Genomic DNA, 24,234 nt, shown 5'->3' on the forward strand with positions numbered 1-24,234 from the left:
ATTTTACACGGTTTTACTTTCTTGCACGGCTTTTTGTAAAATTTTTAGAAATTAGAAAATGTTTTCAAAAAACAACAACAAAACCATGAGATGCAGCGTTAAAAGTAAAAAAAAAAAACGGAAATGTTGAAAGCAAAACATTTCGCCAGAGCATCTAATCGTGAAAAATTAAGTGTACGTGAGATTATTAACTTTATGTGCGCACAATTAAAAAAAAAACGAAAGTGCTACACGTAAAGTGGTTTCAGATGGCAGTACCGGAAGCTTTTCTAAAGCATTTAACAGGAGAAGCATCGCGATGATAAAAACGGAACGCTTGTATTATGGCTTGAAAATGATGCACAGAAAAGAATACCTGAATTCTCAATGCGAAAACCCATCAGTTTTATGAAAAAAAAAGTTGAGGCTTCAACAGTTAATGCGGACAAACCAAATTTTAGCGATAGCAAGGATTTTCAACAATTTTCAAATTAAAAATCTTTCCACAATATTAAAATGATTAAGTTATTAAGTGTTGGAAAAACCTGTGGGAAGGCGTTGCATTGAGGGAGAATCATAAAGATGAGAACTTGTCTGCGTGCGCGGTTATTGCCAGCACCATTGGAGCAGAAAGTTTGATTTCCATATTCAAGATATCAACGTGTTCTTTGAAGATTGTGTTTTGAACGATGACGAAATTTTTCAAGGTTTAGATGGAAACAATAATAACAACGAAAACGAAGCAATAGTGGATGCATGCAGCGGAGCTGGTTCCCGAGTCTAATAAGGTTTTAAAGAAAGCAATTGAATTCGAAAATCACTTTCTAATTCATGATTGATATGAAGAACGCTCAGCAAATTCAGCGAGATATTAAAAGGACAATTGAATATTATATCAATTAATATAAGAAAGTAAACAAATGACTGATTTTTTTCGTAGACTTAAAGCAAAAATATGTTTTTTATTAGGATTTTTCTGAATCGATTTGATTTTTTTTATTTAATCGTTTTAAATTACATCAATTGAATGAATTTTATTTTTTTTTATTATGACAAAACGTAATTATTTTATTGGGTTAAGATTTTATTAATTGTATGTTTATTTCAAAAAATTTTATATTAAGTTTGCGAGTTCATTTGAACCTGATCAGTGCTCATCCGCGTGTCGACTGATTTTTTACACGCATGTTAAGCCCTGTTTACAGCTTAATTGGGGACACCTTTGAGCTACGATTTGGATAACTGATTCAACTTGTTTGTACATTATCGACGTTTTTATACTATTGATCTTTTTTCAAAGAAAGTTTCGTTAACATTTGAATTACTGTTCGGTGGATGCGCTTTAGCTGTCCGTTTCCCCTCGGCACAACCGTATTTCCTGCTCTCTACAATATTCTTTAAAAGCAGCTTTATCTGTCCGTCATGATTCTCTTTGGATTTCCAAAAATAGCAGCTTGTTTACGTAACCTATCAATCACTGCTGATGCACCATTATCTTTTGTTGGATATAACCAGACAAATTTTGAGAATGCGTCTACAACTGATAAAATATGGTTATAATGTGTTGCGGTAACCGTCAAAGGTTCTAAATTGTCTAAGTGATGGGTGCTTAATGATTGATCCTAGGGAAAATATGACAAAAATGAGAAAGACGATCAACTTCTGTTAGAGCTGAAGGGGGCCAAGATGAAGGACACGGGGGTCTTCAAGACCGAAATAGGTAAAGTGTTGAGGGGAAAATGCGCAGACAAAAGCTCTAAATCAATAGGTCACGGTAGAAATACGTGACGTTGACGAAATCAAAACTAAAGAGGACATTGTCGAAGATATACGTCTACAAGTAAATGAGTAACTCATAAAGAGAGAACAGAAAATCATACTTTGTAACCCAAATGAGAGACATGCGACTCAACCTGAACCACTGTGAGGCTGCACAGGAGCTTCTTAAGCAGACCGTTTACTAGAAAGGGGTCGATGTAACTATACTCAACGTATAATATGAAAATATAAGCGACGCGGCATTGATATTTTACAACACGAACTAAGCTACCATATGGGCATGTGGAAAAATGTTTCTGGACAAACCGCTACTAGAGCAATTTTTTTACACTGGAGCGAAAATCTGTCGGATCAACTTCCATAGCTGCTACATATCGACAAGCATATCGCCGATTGATTTTAAGAAAATTCTGGTCAGATAAATTTTGCCTACTACGAGCACCGTTGTAGCAGGCGATTTCAGTGCATGGGATAGCATCTGCACAAATAGGCGCGGTGATGCTCTACTAAAGGCTTTCTCGTTGTTGGAGTTTCGAGATGAAGAAGTGAAACAGGAGCGGGGAGAGCACACCACCCTGTGGAACCCCTTGTTTAATTATTCTCAGTTTAGATTTTTCTTCTCGAGAGTAGCAAGGCCGCAAGTGCCTTTAATACTGGGGAGAGGAGAATTATCGGGCGATAGGACTCCCCGTTGTTGGCGGGTTTCCCAGGTTTCAGTAGTGGGACCGCTCTTCCGACTTTCCACACATCGAGTATTTGAAGAGTGGCCAGCGACAGGTTGAAGACCTTGGTGAGGTAGCTCACCCCTCGAGCATAGATGCTATAGCATAAGCATGTTGATTCCATCAAGGCCAATGGATTTGGATGACATTCTGAACCTTCTCATCATTGAAAGTAAGTGGCGCGCAGTCTTTTGGCATTTTGCGCAGCCGACGGGTAACTCATCGCTTGGTTTGTTGTTCGCGCACTTCTTCGGGTCCGAAGAGGCATGGCCATTAATTGAATTTTAATTCGGTCATCATGCTTTTCGGGTTAGACAAAGCCTTGACAGTTGACCAAAGCTTACTCACACCGGTGGAGAGGTTACAGGACTTCAGGAGCTCTATCCGTTTTGTCCGTTTATGTTCGTTTATCAACCGCCGAATCTCCAAATTGAGATCCCTTACTCGGGGATCCCCGAGATCGGCATGGCGTAAGGTGTCGCGCTCATTAGCTAAAACGGCTGCTTCGGCTGGGAAATTAGGGCGGAGTTCTTCAATTATTCTAGCCGGGATGAAGCGAGCGGTAGCTGCTGCGATCACCTTTCGGAATCGACGTTCGTCATACGTTTGACAGGCAGAAATGCCAAAGATCGTGGTGCGCGTTAAAGTCGCCTAGTACCAGAGGATTTTCACTACGAAGTTGCGCATTTATATTCGGGTGATATTCTGTAAGGCAAAATGTAACTGGGGGGATGTATGTACATATAAGTTAGCACCCCATACATTCAAAAAGTATCATATGATGCACTAATATCATATGATACAATGTAATATAATATGACACCACTAAATCGCTGAGAGTGCGACACGTGTAGTGGCAACCTGTGGGAAGCGCTGCGTCAGCGAAGTGCCAACCTGTGGGAAGCGCAGCGTCAGCAAACTCCGTACCCGTTGCAGCGGCAAACATAGGTCTAGAGTTAAGTATAATTAATTGTTAATTTTAGTTCTTAAGTGGAATTCAATAAAGGAGCATAGCTCCCAGAAAACATTTTTTTTAGTAAAAATAACGAAACGTTTTTTAACTGGCGCCCGAGCAGGGACCACCGCGCGTAAATAGTAACAGCCTGAAAACAAAAAGTAAGGCTTCGCGAGTGGCAAACGGTAGTGATTGTGAATAAAAAAGAAAAGCCTGAAAATAAAAAAGTAAGGCTCCGTGAGTTAAAAAAAAAGTGTGTAACAACGGAAAATACAATAAATACTGTGCTAACGAGCGGCTACAACGCACAACGTGGGATTTTTAAACGCCGAGGGACCTCAGTACTGTTAAAGAAAAGGGACAACCCCGGAGCGAATCACAACATCCTATGGAAAGCTGGAAACACCTAATGTAAGATTTATAAAATATTATATTTTAAGACTATTATAAAGAATATCATAAAGAATACGGAATCTGAATTGAAAGAAAATAATTATTCGACACAAAAAAGAAAAAAAGAAATTATAAAGAATATTATTATTATATAGAATACGGAATTTGAATTGAAAGAAAATAATTATTCGACACAAAAAGAAAAAAAGAAATTATAAAGAATTTTATTATTATAAAGAATACGAAACTTGAATTGAAAGAAATTAATTATCCGACACAAAAAAGGAAAAATAAAACCTTAAATTAACGTAAGCTTTGCAAGATTCTAATATTGTCAAATAAAGTACTATTACAAAGAATTTTTTTTTTTTTTAAACTAATTAACGTAAAAGAAAAGATTATCATAATGCCGGATACAGCTGAAGAGCTAATTGAACAATTAAATCAAATGAGGATAGACTATGGGCAAACCACACATCCTACAAATCCTTCCAATCATCCTTTAAACCCTCCCACCCCTATCCCAACTTACATAACGACAATAGTTCGAGAAGTACTCGAACGAATGAGTACTCAGAATATTACTGACTTTACCGAGCCCGACCACAGTGTGACTCTGAACGCGAATAACATAAACGAACTAGATAAAATTCCGGACATGGTGAAATGCCTTAGGGAATTTTCAGGACGACCAGGTGAATTTAACTCCTGGAGGAAGAGCGTAGACAGAATTTTTAAAGCTTATGAGGGAGTCAAGAATACTCCTAAATACTTTGCGATACTCCATACGATAAGGCACAAAATAATTGGCGATGCCGACACCGCATTAGAATCATACAATACTCCACTCGATTGGAGTCAAATTCGAAAATGCCTTATGATGCATTATTCGGATAAAAGGGACATAGGTACCCTCGAATACCAGATGACCACTCTGGTTCAACGCTACGACGACATAGCAACCTTCTACCAAAAAGTTTACCAACACCTTTCACTTATATTAGACAAAATTTCATGTCTCGAGCTAAGTGAAGAATCCATACGGACTATGACAAACTCATATAGGGATAAAGCCCTTGACACATTTATTAGAGGACTTAATGGTGACTTACCTCGTCTTCTCAGCATGAGAGAACCGACGACCTTGCCCCAAGCTCTACATTTATGTCAAAAACTTGACAATATGACATATAGAATAAATCATGCGAACAACACACACAAACCCAATATCCAACCACCACCACGACCTCCCCGAAATAACAATTTTAATAATTTCAATAACAACTTTAATAATTTCAATAACAACAGAGCTTTTTACCCCGAATTAACGTATTCCCATTCCCCCAGACGAAATTTTGACCAACAGGCATTCGGTCGCCAAACAAACCGATATCCCCAACATTTTCCCCACTATATGCAAAATAACCAAGGATTCATGCCGAGGTTCAGCAATTACCCGAACAACCCCCATATTACTAGAGAAAATACCTCCTTTAATAACAGACCGAACCTACCACCTAAACCACCGACCCCAATGGAAGTAGACCAGTCCATACGGTCAAGACAAATTAATTATCAAAATAGGCCCAATATATTCCAGAACAATCGACCACCGAAACGTCCTATTTCTGCACAACTGACTCACCCTCCAAGCAAAATACAAAGAAATTTTTTTACTAACGCAGACGAATTAGACCCGAACGGGATATATGATGACAATTCCTATAGCAATTATGATAATGCAGGTAAAAATGAGCCTGATACTATTAATTTTTTAGATTAGCGCCGTCTTCGCTGCCTTATTACGAATTTAGAACAAGGCGCGGAGACACAATAGATTTTCTTATTGATACCGGATCCAATAAGAATTACATTCAATCCACTAGAATTAGGAATCCAATTCTGAACGAAAAGCCCTTTACAGTAAAATCAGTTGCCGGGACAATCGAAATTACCCACCACACCTTTGTCGACATTTTTGGACCAACAGTAGGGAAAATAAAATTTTTCATATTGCCAACTTTAAGGTCGTTTCACGGCATAGTAGGCAACGATACACTTAAAGAATTAAAAGCAATTATTCATACCGACAAAAATTTAATGACGATTTGTCAAAGTATAAATATAAGGTTAAAGCAAAGAATATCACACGAAGTGAATAATGTGGCAATCAATATTCCACACCTCTCTTTACAACAACAAAATAAAGTTAATAATATTATTGATAAATGCCCAAACCTTTTTTCTGATCCTGATGAAAAACTCACCTACACCATTCTCGTAAAAGGTGAAATCCGGACAGCAACCGAAACCCCCGTCTACTCCAAGCCATACCCGTATCCGATGGCATTAAAATACGAAATCGAACGCCAAATCGAAGAACTCCTAGATAATGGAATAATAAGGAGATCGAAATCTCCATACAACTCCCCAATATGGATAGTTAACAAAAAGTCAGATGCCTCTGGTGAAAAAAAGTATAGAATGGTCGTTGATTATCGTAAACTTAATTCGGTTACGATCCCCGATAAATATCCCATACCAGAAATTAATGAAGTCCTTGCAAATCTGGGAAACAATAAACTATTTACTGTTATTGACTTAAAAAGTGGGTTCCATCAGATTCCACTTCGCGAGTCAGACATTGAAAAAACCGCATTTTCCGTAAACAACGGAAAATATGAATTCCTCCGCTTACCCTTCGGTCTAAAAAATGCTCCGGCCACATTCCAAAGAGCACTAGACGACATCCTACGACAACATATAGGAGTAAGATGCTACGTTTACATTGACGATGTAATTATATTTGGAAAAAATGAAGAAGAGCATTTTAAAAATATAGAGTTAGTATTCCAAACATTAGAAAAGGCAAATATGAAAATCCAGTTAGACAAATGCACATTCGCTAAAGAGGAAATAGAATTTTTAGGATACGTGATCAGTTCAAATGGGATAAAAACAAACCCCGAAAAAGTAGAAGCGGTAGCTAAATTTCCAGTTCCACAAACTCTCAAAGAATTAAGATCCTTCCTAGGTATGTCAGGTTATTACCGACGATTTATCCAGGATTACGCAAAAGTAGCTAAACCATTAACAGCACTATTAAGAGGAGAAGCCGGTCATGTCTCCAAACGGAACTCGAAGAAAATAGAAGTAGAATTAGACAACGAGGCCTTAGAAGCATTTAATAAAATAAAAAATACTTTAGTATCCAAGGATATAGTTTTAGCGCACCCAAATTTCGATAAAGATTTTGAACTAACGACCGACGCCTCAGATTTCGCATTAGGTGCCGTGCTATCGCAAGACGGTAGACCAATTACTTTCATATCGAGAACTTTAAGTAAAGCCGAAGAGCATTATGCTACCAATGAGAAAGAAATGCTTGGTATAATATGGTCACTTAATTCACTTAGAAATTACCTCTACGGTTCAAAAAAAGTTAAAATTATCACCGATCATCAACCTCTTACCTATGCCTTAAGCCATAAGAATACTAATAGTAAAATGAAGCGATGGAAAGCCATTTTAGAAGAATATAACTATGAACTAACTTACAAACCTGGTAAAACAAATGTAGTTGCAGACGCCCTTTCAAGGATACCAATTCAAATAAATTCACTCACACCTACGATTCATAGCGATGAAAGCTCAAGTCACAATTTAATCCCTTGTACAGAAGTTCCAATTAATTTTTTCAGAAACCAAATTTTTTTTAAGATCGATGAAATATCTTCATATCAATTTAAAATAATTTTTCCAACAGTTCATAGACATATAATTACAGAACCAGAGTACAACGAACAGCTATTGATTTCTTACATGAAACGATACCTTAACCCATCTGTTATAAATGGAATTCATACAGAAGAAAGGATAATGGGTATGATGCAAAATATCTATCCTAATCATTTTAGTAACGTTAAAAGCCGATATACCCAAAAATTAGTTGAAGATATTAATAACGAAAAAGAACAAGAGAACGTCATATTAAAAGAACATTTAAGAGCACGTAGGAATGCCACTGAAAATAAAACACAAATCCTCGAAACAAAATATTTTCCAGGTATGCTAAATAAAATAAAACGAATAATAGCCAACTGCACCGTTTGTAAAGAAAATAAGTACGAGAGACATCCCAATCAACCGAAAATTGCAGAAACTCCATTACCAACATATCCAGGACACACAGTCCATATCGATATATTTTTAACAGAGGGAAAAATAGTCATGACAGCTTTAGATAAATTTACAAAATACGCAATAACAAAAAGCCTAAATAGCAGAGCAATAGAAGACGTCAGAAAACCTTTAAGAGATATTATATTTTTCTTCGGAGTACCAAAATTAATAGTTATCGACAATGAGCCATCTTTAAACTCAGCTTCTTTAAAATTTATGATGAAAGACGAATTAGGAATAGAAGTTTACACTACTCCTCCATACAAAAGCCAAGCTAACGGACAAGTGGAAAGGTTCCACTCTACATTAATCGAAATAATGCGTTGCATAAAAGAAAACGGTGGACACAGAAATTTTGAAGAACTTTTAGAAAGAGCAGTATCTGAGTATAATCATTCAGTTCATTCCACAACATTTAAAAGACCAGTAGACCTATTTTTTCATAGAAATGTTACATTTACCCCCGAGGACATAGAAAGAACTAGACAAAGCAATTTAGAAAAATTAGCCGAGAAACAAAGAAAGGATATCGAATACCATAATAAGAATAAGAAGGAAATAAAATCATATCTACCAGGACAAATAATATTCGTTAATAAAAATAGAAGATTAGGAACTAAGTTAAGTAAACCCTACAGTAAGGAAATAGTTAAGGAAGATAGAAATAGTACCGTGTTAACAGAAAAAGGACAAATAATTCACCAAGGTAGAATACGGCTAGACTTCAAACCGGAACATTTAGGATAATACATGAAATTGACATAGAAAAATATACGGACACACTTGACCACATAGAAGCGACTATCAAAACTGAAACTATCCGCAAAAACCCTAATTATCCCTTCATATCCCACTTGATAACACAGATAAGAGGCCAACTTAACAATCTCAAAGTAGAACAAAAAATAAAAAGATCGTTAAATTTCCTGGGTAGCGCATGGAAATGGATCGCAGGAAGTCCTGACCATGAAGACTACGAAATAATTTCAAATAAAATAAATAATGTCTTACAAAATAACAATAATCAGGTATTAATTAACAAACTTACAATTGGCAAAATTAGCGAGATAACCAATATTACAAATAATATAATTAAAACCATGCAAAATGAAAAAAGTTTAGAAATTGAAGCATTTTTACAGCTAAAATATAAATTAGAAATAATTAAAGAAGAAATTTTAAATATTGCATACGCAATACATTGGGCAAAAGCCAACATAATAAACTCTTTTATTTTATCAAATGAAGAAATAAATATTGTGAAAGAAGTAATAGACAATGACAATATTCCATATGTAAATTTAGACAAAGCACTCGAATTTTCCGAAATAAAAATTGCAACTAATGGCAAAATTATAATTTATATTGTTAGCCTCCCAACCGTAGATAGCCAAAATTGTAAAACATTAGATATTAGGGCAGTAAAAAATAACGGGAGGATCAATAAGATAAATTTTAATACAATTTTAAACTGCAAAAAGGGAATTTATGGAATAGAAAAATATTGTAAGAAATACAATTCCCTACAAATATGCTTAAGTAATAATGTAGTAGATTTAAGTAATGATACTTGTATAATTAATCTTTTAAAAAGTCGTTTGCCAAACTGCACGGAGGTCAACAACCAGCATATCCCAACTATAGAGGAAATGGGACCTGGAATTTTACTTTTAAATAAATACAACGGAGAAATTTTAATAAACAACGAATCTACATTTCTAAACGGGACTTTCCTCATTTTGTATACCAACGTAACCATTGCTATCAACGGAAAAAAGTTCTATAGCGAAGAAAGAACAGCAAGTAAACCACTACCAGCCATCCTACAGCCGTCATCCGCACCACTCAAGATAGAAGAATTCCTCTCGCTGGAAATGCTGAAACAGCTTAACTTCAACAATACAAAGGAAGTAAGTCTGTTAGAAGCAGCAAACAGAGTTAAATTCGGAACCAGCATCACTCTAATCGTAATTTTAATAATCATCGCCTTAATTTCCAGGAAGAATCTTCTGATGAAACAAAAAGAAGAGGAACCCAATAAACTGTCACAAACCGCAATAGAAGGACTCAACCAAATTTTTAATACACCTAAAGGTTCAAACGAGGACGTTTCAAGGGGGGACTAGTTAGCACCCCATACATTCAAAAAGTATCATATGATGCACTAATATCATATGATACAAAGTAATATAATATGACACCACTAAATCGCTGAGAGTGCGACACGTGTAGTGGCAACCTGTGGGAAGCGCTGCGTCAGCGAAGTGCCAACCTGTGGGAAGCGCAGCGTCAGCAAACTCCGTACCCGTTGCAGCGGCAAACATAGGTCTAGAGTTAAGTATAATTAATTGTTAATTTTAGTTCTTAAGTGGAATTCAATAAAGGAGCATAGCTCCCAGAAAACATTTTTTTTAGTAAAAATAACGAAACGTTTTTTAACTTATATATTAAATATTTTGAGCTCAACATCGCCTGACCGGATAGATATACCCTGACATTCTAGGGCAAAATGCCTGTGGTCAATGTCTTCATCGATTAGACGATATTACACGGTGTCAGATTGGGAGCTATGTTGCCTGTTTGAGCTCCTGGGGACCGTGGAGGTCCTCTGTTGGCCACTCAGGGTGAGTGGCGGCTCAGTGCGCGAACTATGTATAGATTGCACAGCCGGCTAGTATTACAGTATTGCGTTGGCAACATATGGCCACGCAACTCGTGGTACAATCCCTATGTGTCTGTAAGGCCTGAAGAGGTCTTAAGATGGCTCCATTCATTGCATGTATTACACCTGGCCAAGGTAGAGTTGGGATGGAGCCTTTTGGCGCAAACGCAGCAGAAAAATTTCTCTGGGCCCAGGATGGACTCAATGCCAGCACGAGTCAAGAGAATTGCTCTAATGACGACAAACTTAAATTAATACTCACCGATCCAAACGGGGTGAGTCGCCAGAAAACCCTTGGCCGATAAAATCCGGTTCAATTCCGGTGCGTAGAACCGGCTGTAGTGAATCGAAAGGCATTCTCGTCACGGTGTATGTTCGAAATCAAACACTCAATGCACATGAGAAGGAGTATGCTCACTATAAAGGTACAAAGATAAGGATGGAAAATAGAAACCATCTTCTTCAAACTCTTGTTAGATGGTAATTTAGCTTTTGAGGAAGACATAGATCGACAGACGGAGATTCTAGTGAGGCACGTTGGTAAAGCATGCAACGCTTCTATGAGTAGGAAGAAAAATCGCGCCCATAGAAAGCCAGATTACCTACAAAGGTGGCAAAGGACAAACACCGACGTGCCCACGCTATTTAAACCCGTTGTGGAAACTCTATTTCCCGCACATTCCCTATATAATCGAACAGCTCGAGCGCAAGAACCTACTGAAACGGAAGACACAATAGTCACTGATGTGGGGGTAATAGAAACGGCAGAAAGATTTGGTGATGCCAAAGCACCCCAGTCGTGGATGGTCTTCCAAACAAGGCTTTAGAAATAGCCCTCAAGAACCATTTGCTGAAGTGTTTACGGAGTGTTTTCCCGAAAACCTGGAAAAAGCAGAGACTGAAAAAAACCAGCCGGAGAGCCCACCTCATATCGACCGCTCTGTATGCTAGATACGATTGGCAAGATACTAGAGCGAATAATCTGTGCACGATTAGAGCTGTATTTAGAATAGGAAGAGAATAAAGGTCTGTTCGACAACCAATATGGATTCTGCATCAACCACTGATGCAGACATAGCTAACAAGGCAATAGAAGCTACCAGATGGCTGTATGGTAACGGGTGTTTTTTTTTAAATAAATCAATAAATCAAAATCAAGTTGGGATATCAATGAACTTCGATTCTTTTGCATTGTCACCACGGGCACAATTGCATATGTATCATTCGAAGATTCCCCCTCCGAATTAAAAAAAAAAACATACGAAGATGGTTGTATTATAAGTAAAAAAAATCATCGGATTTAAAGTTATTTCAGATTTTACGAATTGGGTGTACAACATAAGATATTGGATGACTGCTGAAGCTGCTATTGAAAGCGAATTTAAACCTGTAATATAAGAATATGAAAATAATGTTATGCGACAAATCTGTCCTTTTAGTTATCACTTGTACGGACAGACGGACCGACAACAGACAAACATCTGATGTCCTTTTAATTTTTCGAACTAATACAGGGCTTTCTTCGAGCCCATTCTTCCATTTAAGACGTTTTTCTGAAGAGCTCTCCTAACAGTTTCAGCGCATACAGAAAGATTTGATCTCTCAAGCTTAAGTTCTTTTAAACTACTCACATTTCCTTCTTTTTTTATTTCAATCATCATCTCTATGTCTTTGTATAACTTCATATACGCTGGACTTATTTTTATTAACTATATCAGAAATTTAACGTTCTTTTCCCATATATTACTCCGGAAATACCATTGACCGGAGAGTATCTGTGTTAGGTAGTAGCCAGTCTTTTCTACTATTCTACTATGCCACACCTCTATATCTTTGATCAATTCGGCGGCCCATTGTTTTTTTTGCACTCCCTTCTCCACTGATTGTGCCAGAGTTCAAACGTTTGCTTTCTTGGCTATTGCCTTGTGGACACGTGAATGCCTATTTAATAACCAAAGTTCCCCTCTCTCCTTTGCGGGAGATCTATTGGGATAACGCCGCTTATTATTAGCACTGCGGATTCGAATACGATGCGATACGCCGAGGTGACTCTCAGGGCTGTTGTCTTCTGCACCTTAGCGAGTACTTTTCGCCTTATATTTTGCTGCCATATAATAGCAAAGTTGTGCACATTAGCAACTTCTTTCTGCTTGCGAGCGGACTTTCGGTGTTTGCCAGAAGTATTTATAGCGACATAGTGATATTTGCTTACTATTTAGCAGCGTACTGAATTTGAGCGCAGTATGTCAGTTTGTTTTCCATTCTTATACCGAGGTATTTTAGGATATTCGCTTGTATTCCTTGGGTATTCCAGTGGGAGGTATTTCTTAGTAAGCACGATTTTTTCAGTAATAGCTCGGGGTTTTCCGCGGCTGTGCCGCGTAAATTCAACCATATCTGTAATCGCAGCATAACTTGCATCTGACTATTACGGTATTACGTGCAGTTACGACAGCGTCGATGTTGTCTGCATATCTAACGAAGTAGAAGTAGAAGACATTTCGAGGTTTAAAGTTCCGTCGTACTTTTATTTTATTGTCGATCGAGATTGTTTCTTTACTTGATATGTGGTGTTATCTGTACGTACACAACGAAGGATCTCACAATGTCACTTAATCAGATCATCCACAGACGAATTCGTTCCACGATCGTGTTCGTTTCAACGAAATTTCCGTCGTTGATGGTAGTGTTCGTGCCCACATTTCGTGTACGACGTTTTGTTTACGAAAGATATAAACGTTTCTATCTTGGTTCTGATGTGCTCCAAAAAGAATCCACCGACATGTTTACTTGCTGTAAATTTTCTAAAAATGATGTTCGCAAGCCATGTTGAAACTGTTTGGCGGACAAATGTGCAAATTTGCCTGTGGATGGTCTGCTTTAGTCAACTTCTGGTCGCCCATTATTTATAGAATTGGTTCACAAACACATGGCAATTTTATGCCTAAACTTCTCCTCAGTCATAACGAGTGCTTGATACTCATTAGGCAACCAAGAAAGCAATAACGATGCAACCAATTCGTCATCTACGTTCAGATCTGCATTTACAATTTGATTGACCTCATGAGCACTTCGTTCAGATAATCCTGCACGGATTTGAACTATTCAAGTTTTAAGAGCACTAGACTTTACAAAAGTTCTAACTTAGAAGTTAAACCACCGTCTTCATACGCAAGTTTAAAAATCTTACATTCGGTATTTGAACCGATTTATTTTTGGTATTACTTAAAGATTAAAGATGCTCTTTGAATTCCAATAAGGTACCTCACATAAAGGTTTTTTTTAAAGAAAAAATACAGAAACTTCAAATTTAATTGGGAATATTTATTAACATTCGAAATAGCATTCTCTGGCATTTATTTTTTGAAGATTATCTCTTTCAAAAGTTGACCGCATCTACGTCTCAGATGGTCCATCCGTTGAGTCCCATCTTCGAGCATTTCGACTGGGAAGGTCGAGCGTCTTCAGAGTCAGAGTCAGTCAGAGTTGCTACGTGGTAGCTGGGTCTCAAGATGACTAATGATGCTGCGAATAGTACGCTTAGTAAGCCGATTATGTTGACTATAAGTTGAGCGAAGCTCGCGAAACACATTCTTTACAGAACGTGAATTTTTGTAATAACAATGAACGGTTTGTAAGCGTTGTTCATGCGTAAGTCTTTTTTTGATGAAATGCCAAACAATACTGAACAATAATAATAAGACAATTTGACACGTCTCACGCATGATCTGTCTTAAAAGACTTTTGAAAATATTAGCTTTACTTGGAACACCTGTTATAATAATCGATGTATGATAAGTAAAGTTAACCGGATATTTGTAAACCCCACATATGTATATGGGGACTAGGGCAGGCTTACGCCCGATTTTATCCGATCACGATCTTGTGAACTTTGGTTGAAATAGCTATAATAGCTTGTGATATATGTATATTGAACCTATTAGGGGCAGGGTCATGCTCACTTCTTAAAGATTTTCAGCCCACACGTGCCACTCACTATTGTAATCGCCTGTATCAAATTACAATATTATATCTTAATTCGGAGCTTAGTTATAGCACTTATATGTTTTGTTTAATGTCTTTTGGTGAGCGTGGCCACAAGTAGATTGCGCTAATATACAATACCAACCTTCCTTGGGTGGCAAGGAAAAGTTGTGCAAAGTTTGGTAAGATTTCCGCATGGTATCTGTACTTAAAACAATAGACATACGTATTACAAAAATGCAGATATAGCAACTGTCTAGTTTTTATACAACTTTGTCATAGGATTATATATTACACATAAATTTCTACCTAATGTTTATACAAACCTGAGAAGCCATATATATAGCTGCGGCGGCAACTGAAATTGGCGATCTTCCTGGAACAATGTCCATTTCGACAGCTTTTTTCGCTATATATGTCGCAGCTCGCTGTACCATATTTGGAAGGTCTAAAATAAACAACAACAAACCGAAACTATATTTACAAATACAATAATTATTTAATAAAACATTACCAAGATTGGCACAAAATCTGGACATGAAATCCGCTGTAGTAATTAAATCTACACTTGTTTCAAGTGCTTTTAGAGTCAACTTGAAGCAACGACCAATTTCCTTTTTGCTTATTTTGCTAACAGCACAGATTTCTTTGAAAGTACGAGGAACTCCCTCTTGTCGGCAGGCAATATATAAACATGCAGATGCCTTAGCATCATTAGACCGTCCTTTGAGATTTTTACCATCATGTACCTATAAACAAAATATATAGCTTATGAAAAGTATTAAAATTCTAAGAATTTTTTGACCCAAATCTGTATTTCTACCATTAACCATACATTAACTATACTTACATATGGAGCTCTGGTATGGTGGCCAGCGCTAAAAAAAAAATTCAACATTAGAAAATTGAAAGGAATACAAAGAGCAGCATGTGCGAGGCTGACTTCATAAACGCAGTTTGCAATGCAACACTGCAATGCCTAGTGTTCATAATCGCATCAGACACAACCTTGGCAATGCCGCGTGTTCATTATTGCATGGCAATGCTTTTTTATGCGCAACATATGCCAAACTTGTGCATTGCTTTCATTTGTGATGCTTTAGTGGCTTTTCTTGGCGGGAAAAAGTAAACAAAAAACAAAATATAAATTTGTGGTGAAAAAGGCGGATTTATGGTAAGTAAAAGTGGTTTACTTTAAAGATTGTAGTTGTGCTTATGATTTTTTAATATTTTCTGCATATGCATAGTGAAAAAAAGTGGAACCATGAGAGGAAGAAATTACTTATAGAAATAAGATTGAAGTATGAGCCAGATTTCGTTGCAAAAAAAAAAAAAGAGGAACACACTTTGGGAGCAAATAATGCGGGATGTGAAGGAAATAGATAACACATTCCCATTCTCCAAGGACGAAAGTACCAGATGTTTTGTTAATATAATGAGCACCTACAAACGAATAAAAAAAACGCAACAACACATCTGGGGAAGGCGCAACAAATTGGGAATTTTTCCAAACATTGGATGAAGTTTTCGGCAGCCGCAGTAGTGTCCTTGTACCTGATGCCATGCTGGAATCTTCCCTTGAGTCCTTAATGCAATATTTAAGTAATGATCCACCCGATAGCCCTACGGTGCTGGACTTAGATGCAACATTACCTAGTACTAGCACTCCAAGAAATAAACTAACAAGAAAAATCAATGTGTTAGAGTTTTTAAACAAGGAATCGGAAGAAGATGCCAAAATTATGAAGAAATTGCTGGAACAGTGGAAAAAGAAAAATTGGTCGAATTGAAAGAAATTCGTACACTGTTCCAGAAAATACTCGACAAATCTTAGAATTCAAGTATGTTTTACGTTTAACCTTGAATGAATTTTTCATTATTAAATTTTAAGTGCAAAATGATTGTTTTTTGTTTATTTTTTTCCTATAAGTGCAAAATTAACTGACTGTTATTTTATTTTTATTTTTTCTTTACTGGATTTTTTAAAGTTTAAAAAACAACTAACACTTTAAAGTCCAAACTGTTTTCAATTAGGCAGACAATAGCGTGGCCAGTGCATCCCTTTTTGCTTTTGCCTCCCTTTGTCCCGATGTAGTCGTATCTTCGACTATTTGGGGCTCAGTATGTGCTTTTCCTTCATCTATTTCATCGATTAAGTAGCCTTCATTTTCAATTATTATGTTATGAACAATCATGCATGCCATTGTAATTAATTTTGGCATATATGGACGTTGAGCTTCAATGTATTTGAGAATTCTAAATTTTTTTTAAGACATCAAATGCCTGTTCCACAACAACGTGAGTTGAAGACAGAATCGCATTGTATTTTGACTGCATTGGTGTTAAGAACCCGTTATCACGATAGGGCACCATAAGGAACAATTCTAATGGATACCCTCCATCGCCCAACAAATGGTAATTAGAACAGATTTTAATCTCCTTGCTAATTATAACTCCTTTGCTAAACTGATGCGTCGTGGCATGCACCTGGACAGCCGATAAATGCAGTTTTGGGAAATTTGATTACATATCCCTTCAAGCGGCAAATCATTTTAATTATTTTCAGAAACACCTTATATGCGACGCCAGCTGCCACACCAAACCGATCGCTGACATCTCTAAAAGAGCAATTATTGCTTAGCTTCCAAATTGTTATTTGTAAAGCTTTGTTCAACGTTATTGCTATATGTCCAGTTTCACTTGAATTCCACCAGAGCTTAATCGCAATCTGCAACGTTATTACACTTGGGGTATTAGTTTTATCAACTTACTCAATACTCTACGTATTTTATAATAAATACCTGAAATGTACTTTTCTTCATTCGAAAATGAGAATAAAATACATCGTCTTCCATGCTTTCGATAACCTTACAAAAATTTTTGGTTTTTGGAATTCTGCTCCGTGAATTTTCGCTAGCTAATAATGCAAAACGACGGCGTTTTCTTTTATTTATTATATTTTTGATAACACTGCTGCTTGAATCTCTATTATCAGCCAATTCCGAGGCTGTTTTCAAAAGAATACAGCAATATTCCTGCACATTCATTTAAAAAAACTTTGTTGTCGAATATGTTAATGTTAGTGATGCAAGGTACCAATCTTTTGCGCGTTCATAAATGCAGTAAAATGCCAACAATTTATTTGACAAAGCAGTGTTGCCATGCAATATGCTCACCATTAATAAATCAGACTACATTCTCCCAAAGCTGGATTTCAATAGACACTTCCAGGCGAGGATACCATCTAGACGAGAATGGAGAAGAGGTTCAATAGTAGAGGAAGATAAGACCGCAGTCTATACCGACGGGTCCAAAATTGACTGCGGAGTAGGCACGGGGGTATTCTCCGCTGATCTAGGCATATCTCTCTCTATACGTCTACCGAACTCGGCTAGCATCTTCCAAGCAGAAATACTAGGCATAGAAAAAGCCTGCGAAGTTCTATTAGAAAACCACGGGAATATACATAAAGCAACTATATTTACGGATAGCCAGGCGGCCCTCCTGGCATTGTCTTCACCCATGACAAATTCCAGTATAGTTCACAACTGCAAGAGAGCACTTAGCTCAATAAAAGACAAGCTCCAACTAAACTTGATCTGGGTTCCCGGCCACAGGAACATTTTCGGTAACGAAAAAGCAGACGAGTTGGCAAAGGCAGGAGCTTTCCTCAATGAATCCGAGGCGGAGCTAATACCAAGCCCACTAGGATCGATCAAAGGAGAGATCAGTAGACAATTTCAACAAATTGCAAACAACACGTGGAAAAACATTACAAAATGCGTCACAAATAAACAATTATGACCAACATGTGACAGGAAAAGAACCAACGACTTATTAAATAGGTCAAAAAAAAGTATTTACAGAATAACAGCTACCACAACAGGGCACTGGCCATTTGGGGACCATGCGTCCAAGATGGGTATGCCATACAACGACATCTGCCGTGGCTGCGAAGTAGCAGGGAACAAGGAAACAATCTTCCACTTTCTCTGCGAATGCCCAGCTCTAGCACAGATCAGACACAAAACACTCGGTATCCACCAAGCACCAAACCTTGAATGGATTTCCACCAAAAGCATATCGGACATAAGTAGTTTCATCAAAAGCTCAAAATGGTTTGAGAGAGAAGGTGAAACGTAATAGCAGATACAGGAGGTTCTACGAATAGTGTATCAAAATGGCACATCAAGTGCTAATTGAGCGCGATAGGGCTGCACTCCTACCTACCTACCTATCATTAACCATATATGTATATAATAGTTATTAATTCATATTGGTTATTATTTGTAAATATTTGAACAAAATTTTTTTGCACTAATGACAGCATTATTAAAGCATATTCGCTTTTACAATGAAAAACATGTTCACGTGTCATTATCACCTTCGACATAGCATCTTTTTGAGCCATTAATGCAAGCAAGCAAAGCAAGTTTCAAAAACAGAAAAAGTTACAGGGAGCCAAATTGGCGAATGTGGTGACTAAGCGATAACTCTCGTTTGGTTCTTGGCCAAAAATTCAGGCACAACGCAAGAATATGACTGGCTTTCAGGCCTTTTGGTACGATTCTTGCATAGAGAAGCTTCATACCCAAAATTTTATAATTTAATTATTTTTTTTAATTTATACTTATGTTCGTGTTCAAGTAAACTCTCTAAAAGAGTGTTTTTCACCATTTTAAATGATTTCGTAGTCGTGATTTCATTGGAAACACTAAATTTTAAGCAAAGTTCTTGATTATGGAAAAAATCCCTGACAAACATTTAACGTCGTCAACAAACAGCTATTAATCACACACTAATTCACATATCGAGTTAAACAAAAATGATATCGATTCGAATTGCGCGCGCATTTTAAATGAAGCAGTCCGAGTCAAATATGATAGCGAAATACTCAAAAAAAATATGAAAGCATCGTCCGCTATGGCTATAACCAAAGAGTTGGGAGCAGCTGATATTACAAAAGTTCAGACTATGAGAAACTTCTTACATTCACTCGATTGCAGTCGCACTTATCGAAGGCAAATATTTTATAAAATATATATTTAACTTCACAAAATTTGGTGCATTTTATGAATTGAGGCCTACAAGGTGTTCAAAGTTGACTTTTCAGCAAACTAATTTTTCTTAATGAGCGTGGTATTACCAATTAATACGAACTGCAATTTTGCCCATGAAAAAAGTAAGTTTTAATTAAAACGTACAGCGTACCCACGATCTTTGAAAAATATCAAAAATTAACAAAATGGCGTAATTTTGAAAAAAAAATTAAATTTTTTTAGGTAAAAATTGGTCGTTTTTTATTGCCAAATTGACAATTTTAAGTCAACCAAACAGATCGTAGGTCATTGTATAGTAAATGTATTCAACAATACTCAGTTTTAATTTGAAGTCGATCAGTTAATTTCTTATGATGTCAGAAATTTTTCGATTGATATCTATATGATAGGCATACGCCAGCAGCTGTACACTCTTAAAAAAGATTGTACCTGCTCGATTAAGTTCTGCAGCTCGAATTATTTTCTCCAGCAGCAGATTGAAGAAGTCGCACAATAGGGAGTCGCCTTGTCTGAAACCTCGTTTGGTATCGAACGGCTCGGAGAGGTCCTCCCGATCTTGACGGAGCTTTTGGTGTTGCTCATCGACAGTTTACACAGCTGTATTAGTTTTGCGGGGATACCAAATTCACACATCGCGGCATGAAGGACGCCAAGATTTGGCGTATGGTGAATATCTGGTCGGTTGTTGATTCGCCAGGTCTAAAGCCACACTGATAAGGTCCAATCAGTTTGTTGACGGTGGGCTTTAATATTTCACACAATACGATCGATAGAACCGTATACGCGATGTTGAGGAGGCTTATCCCACGGTAGTTGGTGCAGATTGTCGGGTTTCCCTTTCTGTGGATTGGGCAGAGCACACTTAAAGTCCAATGGTTGGGCATGCTTTAGTCGGACCATATTTTACAAAAAAGCTGATGCATGCTCCTTATCAGTTCTTCCCAGCCGTGTTTGAATAGCTCTGCCGGCAATCCATCGGCCCTCGCCGCTTTGTTGTTCTTCAGCCAGGTAATTGCTATTCGAACTTCTTCATGGTCGGGCAATGGAAAGTCTGCTCCATCGTCATCGAATGGGGAATCGAGTTCGCCTTCTCCTGGGGTTTTATTTTCACTGCCATTCAGCAGGCTGGAGAAGTGTTCCCTCTATAATTTAAGTATGCTCTGGGCATCGGTGACTAGATAAGCATTGCGGGTTCTACAAGAGTATGCTGCGGTCTTGAATCCTTGTGTAAGCCGCCGCATTTTTTGGTAGAATATTCGAGCATCACCCCTGTCGGCCAGATTATCAAACTCTTCGTACTCACGCATTTCGCTCTTTCTTTTTCTGTCTGCAAATGCGTCTCGCTTCCCTCTTCAACTCTCGGTATCTATCCCATCCCGCACGTGTTGTGGTCGATCGTAACGTTGCGAGGTAGGCAGCCTGTTTTCTTTCCCCTGCGACACGGCACACCTCGTCGTACCTGCTGTTCTTTTGCATTTTCCGAAGACCAATGGTTTCGGAAGCAGCTGTACGTAAGGAGTTTGAAATGCCGTCCCACAGTTCCCTTATACCGAGTTGTTGACGAGTGCTCTCAGAGAGCAGTAGTGCAAGCCGAGTAGCAAATCGTTCAGCTATCTGTTGCGATTGCAGCTTCTCGACGTCGAACCTTCCAAGATAGTGGTCCGTGTCGATATTAGGACCTCGGAGTATACGCACGGCTAGAACACTGGAGACGTGTCTTCCGTCTATCACAACATGATCGATCTGGTTGTTGGCTTTTCGATCCGGAGACAGCCAGGTAGCTTGATGTATTTTCTTTTGCTGGAATCTTGTACCACAGATAACCATATTTCGAGTCCCGGCGAAGTCGATCAGCCTCAACCCATTTGGGAATGTTTTGTCGTGGAGGCTGAATTTACCGACCGCTCCAAGCGCTCATAGAAGGCATCTTTGGTCACATCGTCCTTCTCCGTCGGGGCGTGGGCGCAAATCAGCGATATGTTGAAGAACCTCGCTTTGATGCGGATTGCGGCTAGACGTTCATTCACCGGAATGAATGATAATACTCGGCGACGGAGTCTCTCTCCCACCACGAATCCAACACCAAACTTGCGCTCCTTTATATGGCCACTGTAGTAAATGCCACAAGGACCTACTCGTCTCTGTCCTTGTCTCGTCCATCGCATTTCTTGGACGGCGGTTATGTCAGCCTTTATTTTCACGAGGACATCAACCAGCTGGGCAGCGGCACCTTCCCAATTAAGGGACCGGACATTCCAGGTGCATGCCCTAATATCGTAGTCCTTATTTCGTTTGCCATGGTCGTCATCAAAAATGGGGTTTCTCTTCCGAGGCTGTTGGTAGTTTTTCATTGGTAGAGTTTTTTACGTGGCGGGTCCCAAACCTAGCGCACAACCCTATGTAGGGGATGTTTCGCCTTCTCACTTTAGCTCGCCTTCGAAGGGATGTTCTTAGGCTACCCAGAGGATACTTGGTCAAAGACCGGAAGTCGTGAGCTGCTTGAGCCATGTGTAAAAGAATCGTTTCTGGCCACTCCCAAGTGAATGGCGATCAGAGAACTTTCCTCACTTGCTTGAACTTCCACACATGACTCCATCTTATTACAAACTTAATATTAAAAAGTATTATAAATCTACCCAGAAATCAATTCATGGTTTTATTGGCATTATACCATATACTGTTGAAACATAGAGCCGGAAACTCCAGTATGTAGGCAAAAGACCAAAACCCTTGTTTCTGGGTGCGGGCCTTTTTCGTATAGCGGCCTTTGTGACCTTCTAAGGGTGCCAAGGAACATGTGAATAAAGTTTTATAATTTTATGTCTATACCTTTATAACGGTTTACATTGAAGTTAAAGCAATTGAACTAATTTCATTCGAAGTTAATTGGCGAGAATGTTTTTATTGTTTGTTTTTGTCCAAACGTCTGTAGTTTATAACAGAAGGAAAAGTGGTCCTACTGCCGTGGTCAAGCCAATTCGGTACAAATTCTCCCCTGCATTACTCCCCCAAATTACATAAAATAATAAAGGCGTAATGCAGAGGAATATCAATCGCCCCAACTTTAACTTTTAACGGCGAAAGAGGAGAAACAAAATATACTCTTTCCCGCGTTTTTCTAAAGAAGCTGAAACACAACTTTATATAAGTGAAACATTATTATACAAAGTACATATTGAAATACATTAAGAGGTGAACATTATCTCAAGTTACAACATCAAATAATGCGGATACAACACAAGAATCCACACAAAATTAATCAGCAATACCTCACGGCGAAGGAATAAACCCAACACACAAAACGGATCAATATATTTGAAATCACAACAATAATGGAAACACACACACACTCATATATTTGTATATACCAATCATATATTAAATCCGAAATTTACTAAACGAAATATTTTTCTTTGAACGGACTCGGCCCCCTTACGTCGACATACCCCGACAGTTGCTGTTTTAAAGAGACCCTGCATGGGTCTGCAATATGTTAACAGCCAATTAACGGCAGGCCAGGAATCAAGTTCTTGCTCTGCAGTAGGTAGTGTTTGGAAGCCAAGTGCGCTTTTCACTGGGAAGTCAAAAAAGGTGTTAATAGCACCATTGTGAATGGCACGGTAGCACTGGTGGGCGTAAATTTGGTGAGTTTATTGCTCTATCTCGTCGACGTGTTGGCGGTTGTGTTCAGGGTGAAAACTGTCGAATGGGACATCTAAAATTTTAAAGTGGTTTGTCGTCGTAATTTTGACATCGTCAACGGAAATGTCGAAGTCCAGTCTGTAATCTATCTAAGTTGATATATAGTTTGACCGTGGATTTGATAGTTCTTCAACATATCGCTGGTCTCCGCCCACGCCCTTATAAGAGCTGCCACCGCCACGATGTCAAAATCGTGCTTGGCGACTTTAACGCCAGGGTGGGCAAAGAAGGTATATTTGGCACTACGGTCGGTAAATTCAGCCTCCACGACGAAACATCCCCAAATGGGTTGACGCTGATTGACTTCGCCGGTGCCCGAAATATGGTTATCTGTGGTACTAGATTCCAGCACAAGAAGATACATCAAGCTACCTGGCAGTCTCCGGATCGAAAAGCCAACAAACAGATCGATCATGTTGTGATAGACGGAAGACACGTCTCCAGTGTTCTAGACGTACGTACGCTCCAAGGTCCTAACATCGACACGGACCACTATCTTGTTGCAAACAAGATTCGCACCCGCCTCTGTGCAGCAAAAAAGGCACGTCAACAAACACAAGGAAGGTTCGACGTCGAGAAGCTGCACTCCTGCTCTTTGAGAGCACTCGTCAACAACTCGGTATAAGGGAACTGTGGGACGGCATTTCAAACTGCTTACGTACAGCTGCAACCGAAACCATTGGATTTAGGAAAGAGCAAAAGAACAGCTGGTACGACGAGGAGTGCAGTGTCGCAGGGGAAAGAAAACAGGCTGCCTACCTCGCAACGTTACGATCGACCGCTACAAGTGCGGGATGGGATAGATACCGAGAGTTG

At 38.4% G+C, this 24,234-nt stretch overlaps 1 protein-coding gene across 1 annotated transcript in view; it reads right to left on the bottom strand.

The window, feature by feature from the left end:
* Window positions 1-24,234, bottom strand: part of LOC126765292 (transcription initiation factor IIB) — a 77,734-nt gene that overhangs the window by 1,867 nt on the left and 51,633 nt on the right. The window contains exons 3-4 of the mRNA XM_050483008.1: window positions 15,171-15,405; window positions 14,983-15,104 (exon numbers count right to left, since the gene is read on the bottom strand). Coding sequence (XP_050338965.1) covers window positions 14,983-15,104; window positions 15,171-15,405 — 357 coding nt within the window. The remainder of the gene's footprint in view (window positions 1-14,982; window positions 15,105-15,170; window positions 15,406-24,234) is intronic.

This window comes from Bactrocera neohumeralis, unplaced genomic scaffold, assembly GCF_024586455.1.
Source record: "Bactrocera neohumeralis isolate Rockhampton unplaced genomic scaffold, APGP_CSIRO_Bneo_wtdbg2-racon-allhic-juicebox.fasta_v2 cluster10, whole genome shotgun sequence".
Lineage (NCBI taxonomy): Eukaryota > Metazoa > Arthropoda > Insecta > Diptera > Tephritidae > Bactrocera > Bactrocera neohumeralis.